The sequence below is a fragment of the Corvus moneduloides genome, chromosome 2, assembly GCF_009650955.1.
Source record: "Corvus moneduloides isolate bCorMon1 chromosome 2, bCorMon1.pri, whole genome shotgun sequence".
NCBI classification, from domain to species: Eukaryota; Metazoa; Chordata; class Aves; order Passeriformes; family Corvidae; genus Corvus; species Corvus moneduloides.
Genome location: NC_045477.1, coordinates 118,812,654 through 118,825,955, shown reverse-complemented (window position 1 = coordinate 118,825,955; position 13,302 = coordinate 118,812,654). Strand labels below are relative to the sequence as shown.

General features: G+C 49.0%; 1 protein-coding gene across 7 annotated transcripts in view; it reads left to right on the top strand.

Moving 5' to 3' along the window:
* The window catches only part of PDE9A (phosphodiesterase 9A), a 52,837-nt gene that overhangs the window by 15,572 nt on the left and 23,963 nt on the right, over positions 1-13,302 (top strand). Inside the window, exons 4-7 of one of the 7 annotated variants that reach the window (XM_032101044.1) lie at positions 851-894; positions 7,909-7,963; positions 8,796-8,866; positions 12,914-12,998. In XM_032101044.1, coding sequence (XP_031956935.1) covers positions 851-894; positions 7,909-7,963; positions 8,796-8,866; positions 12,914-12,998 — 255 coding nt within the window. The other 6 variants (XM_032101049.1, XM_032101048.1, XM_032101050.1 and 3 more) reach the window with 6 other exon arrangements.

Below are 13,302 nucleotides of genomic sequence, written 5' to 3'. Positions count from 1 at the left end.
CTCCTCGAAAGCAGGGTCAGGCCCAAGGGGAAGGAGGTGTTTGCCTGCAGAAGTCTTTTGTGTGCAGTGGGAGGTGAGCAGCTCTCCAGAGGGAGGGGGATGGCAGTAAGGAACGCATGCTGGCCTGTGACACTAATGCTGGTTTGGAAGATTTTTAGTTGTTAAAGTAGGAGTAGTTGCCTGAGGAAACAAATACTGCTTTTAGGTGTTTAATGTAGAACATCTGTTCCCATCCCCTCCCCGTGTGCTGTCAAACTCTGAGCTCCTTTGTTCCCCTGCTCCCTGCTCCCTTTGTTCCCCTGCCCCTGCTGGGCACAACCAGCAGATTACTTGAAAAGCAAACTCAAAACCTGTGATGAGTTTAGGTCTCTTCCATGCTGGTTTTGGCCCATATTTCATGATGACTTTTCACTGCCGTTGCTCTTATTGACACCGTGTGATGGAGCCCCAGCAGCTGGGAGGGAGCTCCTGCACAGGATGGCACAAAACACAGAGCAAAAATATGTTGTGGCTGCCCCATCCCTGGAAGTGTTCAAGGCCAGGCTGGATGGGATTCTAAGCAACCTGGGATAGTAGAAGGTGTCCCTACCCATGGCAAGGGGTTGGAACTGCGTGATCTTTAAAGTCTCTTCCAACACAAACCATTCTACGGTTCTATGATTCTGTTTCTAGTAAATCAGAGGGTTGTGTGTTCAGAAAAAGTGCCCATTGCTTATTCAAACCCACAGTCTTCAAGAGAGCTTAGAACATATTCAGATACTTCTTTGCACTTCTCAGGGAGTACAAAGGGATGTGAAATACAAACTGCATTTTGAGTGTTGCTAACATCAACCCTCTCTGACTCTTCCAGGTCTCCATACAAAGTGATACCTGTCGTGACTGAGCAGCTCTCAGGTAAAATGACCCTTTGGAACTGAATCTACTAAAGCTGAATTTGCAAACATTTGCATGTGGAAATTATGTGGCCATGATGCAAAAGCCCGGCGATGTCGGTGTCATGGTTGTAGCTGCAGCAGAACAAGAAGTGTTTGATCACAGTGTTCTGCAGGAAAGCTTAAAAAATGTGCCCAAATTTCTATGAATTTCAGCGAATGGCTGAGGACCAGAGGACTTTCCCAGTGCTTCACTCTGGTCTGACTCAGCACTCCTGATGCCCTGGGAAAAGTCTTGCATGGAGCAGTGGGGTTTTTTCAGGCAAGACAAATGAAAGCCTGTCCTCTGGTGTTTTGTTAAACTTGCCCATTCCTCAGCAAAGCTCTGCTGGAAAGCTGAGCACAACATTTGAGCTCCATGTTATTTCCAAATGGCTGAGGAGAGAACATAATTTTTGTTGTGGGCATGGTAGCTCTAAGTGTGATAAATATTTAAATTCACCTGACACGATTAAAGAAGGCCTGGGTGAAGGAACACATCTGGAGCACATTCCCCAGCCACAGCACTGTTGTACTCCATGGGCAGGGATAAAGTGCCTCTCCTCCCACTTCTCTTTGCCTGCCAGTATCATGCTCAGGCTGGTAGCTCTCAGACACTGGAGCAGAACACTGGCTTGGGGCAATTCCTGTCGAGCATCTGGCTCATAGTTTCTCTCATCTGTGCAGCTGCAGCATCTCCTGCCACTCACATCAGGGCAGCCTGAGCCTGTGCACTCTGGAGCCACAGGGCCAGGCTGGCTGCTGTGGCAGGGCTGCAGGAGGAGAGGGGACATCAGCTGGGGACACTCTTTGGAGCAGTCAAATGGGAAGATAGATGAGACAAAGGGCAAGAGGATATGATTGTCCTGGAAACACAGAGTGCACAGGCAGAACAGGAGTGAGACAGAAAGCCTGGGGCTGGCAAATGTAGTGTGCAGGAGCAGCTGAGTCTGTTGGGATGGGAGAGATGAGGTTTTGCTGGTCCCACCTCGTCTTCTGGCTTAGGGTCCTGAATTATGGAAGAAAACAGAGTGTCTCACAGCACTGTCGTCTTCTAGAAGGGGAGGCACAGGGAACTGAGGCTGTTCTCTGGGGCATCTGCATTGGCAAAAACATCTGGAAAGGAGGGTATGGGGAAGACAGAGAGGCAGCAGCAGCAGCAGAAGGGAGACTGAGCATGCAGGGAGCAAAGGTGAACAGAGAGCAAAGAGAGCACAGAGGGCAGGGACACGAGGAAGGACTTACCCACAGCAAGATTTGTAACAAGCCATAAACAGGTCCCATGTCAGTGATTGCCAGGAGGTAGTCAAAGCCAGGGGATACATGTGACTGCAAAGGGAGAGAAGCTGTCTGCCAAACTATTTCCTTATCGTGACAAACACTGCAGCAGCAGCATCACTCTCCTGGTCTGGGAGTACTCTGCTGGCATTATCACACCAGAGAAGGTGGGGTGGAGCACGTGGCTCTGTGTCCCAGCTGGGGTGAGTAACCAGTCTCCATTTGCCCCATGACAGAGAAATGGGGCCACCATGGCTCCACCAGGGAACACCACTGAATTATACCAGCTGGGAAGATGATTAAGGGGCTTTCTAGAAAATCTACTCTTTTTTTAATGAATTTTTTTTATTCCCCTCACATGAAGCTAACCGTATATTTTTATAGGACCATGGATGACTTTTCACACTCTCCCAAGGCCCTCATTTTTCATCCCCAGGTGACAGCACATGGCTCTGCTTTGTGCAGAGAGCAGCTCACTGTGTCAGCAAGATCTCTCTTCCCTCCCTGCATTTTATAAAACAAGTATTTCCAAAGATCTGAGCTGAAAAGGGCAAGAAAAATTCTGGCCATAGATCGTCAAAACATAAGAGTCTGCTATGGAAAGAGGAAGAAAGTTGAGCTGAGTGTGATGGAACTAATGTTCCTTGGTATCTTTTTCTCTTTCACATGGCTTGTCATTAATCTTAAGCATTCCTGACATTTTGCTGACAGTAGGAAGAATAAACAGAGTGGGAAATTGTGCCTCTTCATTAAAAGAAAAAAAAACCCAGCTCTGTTCTAGTCTTCGCTTCTCAGACAACTCTGCCTGCGTGCTTCTGCTTCCCAAAGCAACTCATCCAAATACATGCCAAAAAGGGGGTCACCCCAATTTTCACAGTGGTGGGAGGTAATGCACCTCTTTTCAGCAGTCTCCCAGGCAGCTGCAGGAGAATGACACAGGGAACAAAGGCTGTAAAAGGTGGGACTGGGAAATGCAATCCTTCAGGAGGAAAAATATAAGCAGTGGTTTCTGTCCAGCAGAAGAGATACCCCCTGGAGTCCTGCTAAGAAACAGTTCTGCATTTCCCAGCCATAGTCACAGGAGAGGGCTGGAAATAAAAGAATTATTATTCCAGAGAGTGTTGGATGCAGCAGTGACCACTGTGTCAGTGGTCAGCTGTCTGCAAGGGTTAGAGTGAGGGTGAGGGTTAAGATTAGGGTTAGGGAAGGGTGATGGTTATGGTTAGGGTTTGGGTTAGGGTTAGGTAAGGGTGATGGTTAGGGTTTGGTTTGGGATTAGGGTTAGGATTAGGGAAGGGTGATGGTTATGGTTAGGGTTTGGGTTAGGGTTAGGTAAGGGTGATGGTTAGGGTTTGGTTTGGGATTAGGGTTAGGATTAGGGAAGGGTGATGGTTATGGTTTGCGTTATGGTTAGGGTTAGGGAAAGGTGATGGTTAAGCTTTGGGTTAGGATTAGGGAAGGGTGATGGTTATGTTTGGGTTAGAGTTAAGGTTAGGTTTAGGAAGGGTTAGGGTTAGGGTTTGGATTATGGTTTGGGTTCAGCTTCGGGTTGGATTTAGGGGTGCAGTTAGGGTTGGGGTTGTGGTTAGGGGAGGCCTGACCATAGTGGTTCTGAGCCTGTGGAGCTTCTGGGTCACATTCTGTCCCTCCTCCTATGGCCCTGGGGCAGAAGGCTCTTGGCCATCCATGTAGAGCTGAAAAATATCAGTGCTAAATCTTTCTCTTTTGTTTGTTTGGATTTCCAAGCCCTTTGAGTGAGCATCCTCTGTCTCCTGACAGCAGAAGGGCTCTGGTCTGTGTCCTCCTGGTGGAACTGGCTCAAAACTCACAAACCGGCCATTGTGTTGTGGCTCTAATTAGTAGGGTTCAGACACTCTGCAATTTGATGGAGATGACAAATTAATGAACAAACCCTCGTAGCAATATTCTCTTGGGAAATAAAATTGAAGTCTGTCACATTTCTGATAGTGCAGAGGAAGGAGCTTTTGTGGAGGTCAAGTGAGCGTGACTCACTGCACTCCTGAACGGGCAGGGAAACATTCACAGAGACTTTCCTACTGCTCCAAAGTTAGGGCAGCAAAGCCCAGCAGTGGCTGCACTATAGATCTGCAGAGATACTTTTCCCCCCTGGATGATTCAATACCCGAGATCTTGTGCAGATTGGTATTGGTAAAATGACAGAAGCTTGTCGCTGCGTCTAAACCTTCTTATTCTGGCATCTCCTTCTTCTCCTTTTGGAGTCTTGTTCATGCTTGCAGCTCAGGCAAGACTGACAAGGCAGAGACTGGGAGAGAAAAATCCTCCTCCCACCTGCTGCTCCTTAGGTGCATCCCCACATGGATGCATGCATGGGGATGTGGCCAACTGCTCAGGATTGCTCACCTGATGGGGAATTTGCATCCAACAGCCCAAATTAACCTGAGCTGGGAGTTACATGAACTGGGGGCTCAATATGACAGATTCATGGACATGGGCTTGGGCTTGAAGCTCACCCCTTCCCGAGGCTTTTGTCCACCTGGCTGCTTGTGGGTTTTTTTAATTACTCTGACTGCCTAGGTCCAAACAAACCACAGAAAGAGAAACACAGACAGAAGCCTGAGCCAGAGGCAGAAGCATTTGTGAGAAACAGGGCAGGAATTCACCAGCCTGATGCTGGCAAGGAAAGGGAGGTGTCCGTGCCCTCCCAGCCTTGCTTGGCCACAGCAGAAAAGACAGGGGGAAGCCAAGCTGGCCCCCCAACCCCACTGACTCCCTGCCTGCAGCCTGTTGAGGCTGGTAGGGTGGCAAGGGGAGCCAGGGAGAGTGGGAGGATGGTGGTGGCTCCCTGGCCGTGATTCCAGCGGGTAAGAGGGTAGAGGAAGAGGCACTGCTGGGCAGGGCGGTGCGAGGCAGAGGGTACCTGCCAGTGGGTAATAAACCTTCTGTGCCAGTGCAGGGTCACCTGAGCTGCTCAGCCTGCTCCTGGTGCCAGTCTGGCAGGGAAGGTGAGCTCTCCCTGCCAGCCTCCGACCTGGCCGCGGCGGGAGTCGCAGGATAAAATGCCACTGCCATATTCCCCCGCACCTGCTTTCTTCCCAGAACCTGCTGGGGACGAGGCAGAATGGCTCCTTTCTCCATGGTGTCCTGGCCAAGCTCCCTGCTGAGCTTGGCAGAGGTCATGGGGTAAAGAGCCAGAGTCCCTGTGCCCGCAGCGAGCAGGGGAATGAGCCATGGCGAGCCTGGGGAAGCCTGAGCTGGCCTGTCCCCTGCTCAGCATTAACCATTGCAGCACCCTGTGCAGGAGGGGTTCTGGTTGTCATTTGTCAGCTGTAAAAACCCCAGAGCGTTGTGCAAACACCTGACTTGCTGAACACCTGCATTTGTAAACACTGCACATTCACGGTGCCGGTGGGAGGTGAGGGGGAAAAAAGAGGGATTTTTTGGGATGCTGCAACAGGACCCTCAGCAACATGCCCAGACCTGCTGCCACGGTTGCTTTCCTTTTCACAGAGGGAATCACAGCAAAACAAATGAAGCAATCCGAGGGAATAGGTGTCTGTGTGCACCTGGGGCATCAGCCCTGCCCAGAGGTATAAAAAAAAAGAAGGCAGAGGGTAATGAACGGAGCAAAAGCACCCTTAACCCTCCTGTTCTACAAAGGAGGGGACAAGGAAGACTAAATGATGTCAGAGCAGTATGTAATTTTCTTCAGAAACAGGGGTTACCAGAGGTCTTCCCCTCGGAAAGGAGCAGGGCAGAAAAATGGATCTTTGTCTCTTTAAGATGAGACGAGCTGCCACTCTTAGTCATATATCTTTACTGCACCCTAGGGTTATAAAAACATACATCTTCATTTTGAAAGTCTTTTATTACATCCATAAACATCAGATTGCAGCTGACTGTTCCCTGGATGAGAATTTCCTAGTACTCCGAGTGAGTTTTGACAGGGGGAGGGAGTGAAAGTAAGATTGTTGGTTTTTTTTTTTTTACTGGAACAGTGTTTATAGGGAACTTGTCAGTCTCTGGCACGCTCCAGCCACTGTCAGAGGGCTGAGCAGCATCGAAGGGAGAGGACACGGGTTTCTCTGCTTATTTTCACTGTCGGACTCAGTGCCATCCCAGGTGCTGCACACGGTGAGTTTTCCTCCTCTCTTACATAGGACGCGGCGTTTGCTTTGTTTCAGCGCTTGGGTTTTGTGAGAAAACTGGAAAATGGGTCTCTGAGAGAAGAACTGATCTCTTCGTTTCCTCTGCTAGCCACTCCGCTGGGAGTTGGAAAAAAGAAAGGGGGGAAAAAAAAAAAAAGGGAATTAGGTCTGAGACTCTCAGAGCACAGAATGCTCGCTCCAGTTTTGAGATCCAGGGGGTAACAGCCAAATTGTTTTGACCAGCAAAGTGAATGCTCTTGACAAAGATTGCTGACATCTCTAATAGCTGAGGAATTGCAAATCCTTTCAACAGGTACAGGAGATATTGTTTAGAAATAAATGGTAAATGCTGGGCTCTATTTCTGCCTGATGTATTTTGCCTGGATGATTGCACTTGTGAGGCAGGGTGTTCCCCCGGGGAAGGACAAGAAGTATCTGCAGAAATGCCATCGGGGTGTTTCCATGGAGGGTATAAATAGGTGTTCTGTAATCTGCAGAGTGTTTATGAGTGCACTCAATGTTTCCTTTCCTTGAGCATATCCCCAGTGCAGGAATGACTGCAGCACAGGGCAGTTTGCATTAGCTTGTGGGGGAAAGAGGGAACTATCCCAAAACAGCAGCTCAGGGCTCAGCAAAGGTGACTTGTGCTTCCCCTGTCTGTGTGGACACACTAAAAGATGGGAGAACATTGCTATCCTACTTCTTCCTTCCCAAAGTGTGCTGCCCCTCAAAATCTAGGGACCTGTTTTGAGGGGTTGCTTGCTTTTCCCTGTGTTAGTGATTGCAATCCTGTGACTATCTTGGGAAGAGGCTGGGGCTGCATCAGGCTGACTTTCCTGAGCCAGCAGAAGATCCCGAGAGCCGGAGCTGGCAGCGGGAGCTGGGGAGCTGCTGCCACGAGGGCTCCCAGTGTGGCCACTGCTGCTCAGGGAACAATGGGGTCTTGACAGGATCCCTGTGGCAGCTCTCTCCAAGCTGTGTTCTCAAGGCAAAAGGGGCTGGGAAACTTGTACCCTGCTGTGTCCATCCCACGAACCAGGAAGGGCAGACCTCATTCTGCAGGGACAGCACTTTGTCATCTCGTGTTTGCCCGGAGTTTATGCAAAGCAGCACAGTCCTTAGGAATTTGCACCAGAAAAATCTGTCTCCAGGATAGAACTGAAAGGCAAGCTGGGTTTAGTTTTGTGTTCATGAGCTTGGTGTTGCTCATGGGCACTCTGTCACAGTGTGCTGATGGTGTAGAGACACTGACTGTGAGCAGGAGCTTTCCAAAGCCGGTTGTGATTCAGGGTGCCCCCCCAAGACATGTGAAAGGGGTCTCCTCTCCAGAAAGTGCTGCCTTAAAACAAGCCACCTCTCAGAGAGCCAGCCTCCCAAAAATAAACCTCTGAGAAACCTTGACTGTAATCTGCAGGAAGAGCAGGCAGGTGAGACGAGGAGTCATTCCCAAACCCTGACATTGTACAAAGGACCAAAAACAATTTTTTGGCCTCACCATCGAATGAAAGCCTGGGGACACCACTTTGCAGAAGGCATGAGGATGTCTTCTTTCCTCTGTTTTTTTCTATCATGTCTCCCTCTATTTTTTTCAGAGAAAGAAGAATTGTTCCAGAATTTATTGGGACAGATTGCTGAGCAGTTCTCGAGGTAAGAAACTGAACATCATTATTAATTTAAAATGCTATTTCTTTTATCAGCCTGAAGTGAAATTTTCACAGGAGGCAGAGGGGCATTTAAGACATCTTTCAAATCCCACTCTGCCTGCCAAATTTAGGTCTGGGACACGTTATTTCCTGCTGACAGCAACACAGTAGCTTAAACCAAAAGCAATTTCAGTGATTATCTTTGATCTAAAAAGGAGATCAAGTAGTAAATGCTCCTTCCCTCTTTGGAAGCAAAAGAAATGCTTCTTCGCTGAACAGTCAAATCATCAGATTTGTTTCATTTTCCCCTTTATCACCCAAAAATGTCTCTCCTCCGAGAGGATTTCTCAACATCTGTGTAGCTGCTTATTTAATCCCAGCTGGTTTCAATGAGGCAGATCAGTCCCACCACAGCCCAGCAAATCAGCAGCGTAACTCGACAGGAGGGGAGGAGGTTTCAGAGTGTGCAGACACCAAGACGCTGCTCTGAGACGAAGCATTATCAATTTAACTTGGCTTCTCTGGGGGGCTACAGTAGCAAGTCACTGCTGAGAGAGGGAGAGGTGAAGTGTTGTAGAGCCACAGGACATTCCCAGGGCCATAAAAAACCCCTAACTTGTTAATTTTTATGAAAATTAAACCTGGGTGTATTTTCTGCCCAAATGTTAGCAGTTTCATGGAAAATCTGCTTTTCCTTCTGGCAAACGAGGCTGGGCAGAGACACAAATAGAGACAATAGAGACACAAATATGGACATTTCTAGCAGAAGTTGTTAGCACCTAGGGTAGGTAGAGCTTTAAATGTATAACATTAATACATGAGGGTTTTCTTTCCAGGGTTTTTAAAATCAATGAGCTGAAAACGGAAGTAGCTAATCACTTGGCAATGCTGGAGAAAAAGGTTGAATGTGAGTGTCCCTTTATTCCTATCACAGTGGGAACCGGTGCCTTGTTGTGCCCTCTGATCTGTCCTGCTCTGAGCAGCCCCTCCACTTTATCTAATCCCGTGTCATTTGGCCAGCTTTGAGCCCAAAAGGCCACAGGTCAGCCCGTGGTGAGGCGTGGGGATGATGGGAGCCCATGGTGGCACTGGTGTGGGGACCAGGGTGGGCTGGCTGGTGCTGCCGGCATCCATACCACCTCCTGTCCTCCCTTTGAGGGGCTGCTGAGCCCTCTACTGAGCTTTGGGGCCTGGGGCCACGTCCTGCTGTTCCCACGTCCCTGTGGCAGAGGGTCCCCACCTCCCCATCTCCCCCTCCCAGCCCCTGGCCAGCCCTCCCATGTCCCCCCTGGCCCAGGTGTCTGTCACCTCCCTGCACCCAGCAGTGACCCCCCCATCCCTCTGCACTCCCTGATCCTCTAACACTGGGGAACCTGATCCCACCCTCACTGGGGCATTTGGTCTGTAATTCCAGGGGGTAACACCCTCCTGCTGTCAGCCAGACCCTTGCACTGTAACGCCACCAGATCGTTACTGTGCAACAGCCAACTCAAATTCACCTGGTCAGTGAGCTCCTTTTCTGGTTTTTGGGTTGTTTTGTTTCCTTCTGTGCACCCTCTGAGTTGCTTCAGTACAGTATGCAGTACAGTCCCAGAGAGGCAGGGAAGGGGTATGATTAAGGTGCTGCCATCCAGTTTTGACTCCAAAGGCCACATCGTTGCAGCTGTTCAGCATTGAAGTCAGCAGCCAGGAGAGCCTTTCCCAGCACTACAGCTGCAGAAAGCACTTTCCCACTAGGGCTGGCTGGGAAAAAAAAGACTTTCTGGTTCATGGAAGAAGTTGTTTTCCTGAAACTTCCCCTGACCAGAAACTACCTTGACCCTGCAGCTGCTTGGGGAGACTGATCCCTCTGTCAGCAGGGAGAGGAAGAAATGTCCTTATTTCAAGAGCAGCAGCAGAGAAACCTCTCCCTGTTGGCCACCCCAGCCTCAGGCTCCTGCTGCTGAGGGGTGTCCGTGGAGGGGACAACCTGCAGCTTGCCTACCCCCCAGAAAGGAACCCAGGTATGAATTCCTCCCTGTCTGTTTGGCTGCTGCTTCTCCCAAGGCTCTGCTGGCTTATTCCCCCCAAAAAAAAGAGAAGAGAAAAATTAACTCAGTCACTCTGCATTTTCAGTGAAACTTCTAACCAACTCCACTCCTCAGGGCTAAGTGCCATGGATTAGAGCAAATGAGGTAAGCCTGTGGGTCTTTGTATTCCCTTGGCAGCCCGAGCAATCAACTATCCCAGCCAGCTAGGGGCTGCTTTTGGCCTCTGGTGAACCTCTGGCACACACTGCCTCTCAGCACTGGCAGTGGAGGGAGATAACCAAGCCATTCATGCCATTTCTGGCAGTTTTCTTGCCCACTCCAGCACTTTATTGCTGGTTTAGGGAAGGCAGCCTGCCCAGAGCTGCTGTGCCATGCAGGACTGAATTCCCTGCTCCCCAAAGGAGGGTTCTCCCCCTGAGTGAGTCCCACTGCTGATGGAGTCAGCAGCTGATGGAGCAATCTGCTGCCACTCTGCCTGAGCGCTCCCCGTCCCGGCTCCCGCAGCCTCACTCAGCCTGTGGCAAGGAGCTCCCTGGGCTGCCTGTCTGCAAGTGCACCCATCTATCTGCTCGAAATCGGGCTTCCAGAGTTTGCAACAGAGCCCAGTCTGCAGCATTCTGAAATAACTCCCCAGGCTGTCATGTTTAAGAAGCAAAACCGTGGGAGAAAGGGAGTGTCCAACCTCCCTGCTCGAGCTGGGCTCCCAGAGGTTGCTCTAAGAGCCATGTTTCGTGCTGGATTCAGCCCAAGGATTTCTTTAGACAGCACAGGGTCTTTTCAGAAGGTATTTCTTGCTGCAGAATAGTATAATGGGCCCTTAATCAGTGCACATGACAAGGCCATTTATCATTTGCAAGCCAAATGTGGAAAGAATTGTGCTTTTATTTTGCCTTTTCTTCTGCCTCCCTCAGAGATCCCTTTTCCACCACTTTCACATGTGCTCTCCAGGATTTCTTGCCCAGAGGGGACGTGTGTGTGTGGGGATAAGTGCTCATGACAGCACTACATCTGCACCTCACATGAAGTGTTCTCAGCTTCCTTCCCATTCCTGCCTAGAGACCGCCTCAGAGATGTGTTTTCAGGGAGCCAAATCTTTCAGCTGATTTTTAAATCCCAGCTAAAGCTTGTCACTTCCTCTTGGAAAATGAGTCCACGCAGAGCAAGCACTGGGAATGCTTTGTCCCGTGACTTGACTTTCTCTGTACAGCAGCCCACACATGAATAAGAAAGCTGGCAAAAAACCCTTCGCAATTTGTAAGCATTTCACATCTACCTTAAGAAAATAATTATGTAAATTCTCTGCTCCCCCAGAGAGATTTGGGATGAGAACTAAAGAGATGCAACACGAAAAAATGCTCAGGGCTGCCATTTTGCACCAGAACTCCTCTTCTGCCCCTACTTCCCTGTCACTCTGATAACTCTGCTTGGCTCCCACTGCTTCAAACAGGCAGTGGCCACCCTTTAGGCATCTTGGCAAATGGGCTACCCAGGAATTTCTCCCAGGTGAATGCACCCAGGTGGTACATAGCAGCTGATCATCATCTGTTGACAAAAAGCACCCAAAAAAGTGCAGGCAGGTATCCAGAATGAAGATATCCAATAAGCAGGACAGCAGCTTGCCTGTATCACAACACTGTGATCACCCAAAGAAGCTGGCTGTAACAACGACAGGCAAAAAAATATCAATTTCTAAATGGGATTTTTAAGTGGAGGGCATCCCAGTAAACAAGCATAAATCCCTTCCCCTTTGCTCTCTTAATACGTGGCACTCTGGGCTTAGTTCGTACACATCTCTCCCTTTCCCTGTTCCAGCTGCAAATCTTCGTTGTTACTCTGAGAAGGAAAACAAAACCGGGGTCTCTGCTTATCTCCAGAGCTGTGCCCTTCAAGGCAGGGTTTTGTCACTTACATGCTGCTCTCCAGATAAGTGTGATCCAGACAGCGATTTTTCTAAGAAGGTTGCTGAATACTGATTGTCCGATTGCACGTTCCCTGGAGTTCCCCGAGCCCCCACGGCTCATCCATGCAAACAACAAGTTCAGCAAACAGATGAGATGTGAGATGGTTGCATATGAATGACACGTACGTAATTAGTGGTGCCATGTCCTTGATCACGCTGATGGTTCAATGAGGGGGAAGGAAAAGGGAGAATTACTCTCATACTCTCACTGCGTTGGGCTCTCTGGGCTACGTGGAATAAAGTGCCCTGCTGCATAAAAAGGCAATCAAACTTTTTGCCTCGTGGCTCTCACAATTAGATGCAGAAGGCAAACATAGGATTTTTTTGTGCCGCATGTAGAAATAACCTTTGATTACAGAATTGATCGGCAAAAAGAAGTGACAGATTTTTCAATACTTAAAAAAAAAAAAAAAAGAAATCCATCATTAGAGCCAAATTTTCAGCATTTTTCTCTCCCTCCTGCATTCTCACTTTGGTTTTCCTGTATCCAGCAATGCCTCTCAGAGCTCCTTAATGCTCTGCACGAACTTTCGAATTAAAACCTTTTATTTTAATGGGAATTCTAATCCTACCGGGATGGTGTTTGCATAGCCACGCTTATCATCCCATCACGGGAGGGGTTTTTTTTTGCTCAGGATTTCCTCTGATTCGTGCTCTACAGCCGAGAAGTGAAGGCACCAGAAGAGCTGCCTGCTGCTGAGGAAAAGCCGAGATGTTATAGCCATTCAGTGAATTAAAACGCTGTGGCTGTTATCTGCATTGGCAGCAGAGAATTCCTGTGGGTTTCCAAGATCTCTCACTTTGGCAGCACCTGCACGTGGGAGAGCCGAGGCAGCCTGTGAGAGCTGGCTGCCTCGCTGGATAACCCCAGTGGCAGAGCTCTCTGAAATTTTGCACCATTGTGGAACGAGATCCTGCGACTTTTCGCCATGGTAACACCCCTGTTGTTTTCCTTTGTTGGCAGTGGAAGGCCTGAAAGTGGTGGAGATTGAGAAATGCAAGCGCGACATTAAAAAGATGAGGGAGGAAATGGCAGCGAGAAGCAGCAGGTAAGTTCTGCTTGGGACCTAACCACAGGAACGTGTCTGGTTTCAAACCCTAATGCAACGTTTCCACAGAATTATCTCCTGGGCTTAGAAGTAAAGGAGCAAGGAAACCAACAAGCATCAAGGACAGTGGCTGTAATTTAACGTTTGAAGATTTACAGCCATTCAGCAGTTAAATTAGCTTGGGCCATGGGAATAGAGAAAAAGGTCTTGGGAGTTATTTGTCACCATACAGAATAGGAATTCTTCATCCAGATTTAATGGGAGAGAGAGAATGGGAAAAGAGCTTCTGCACAGTGCAGCCTTC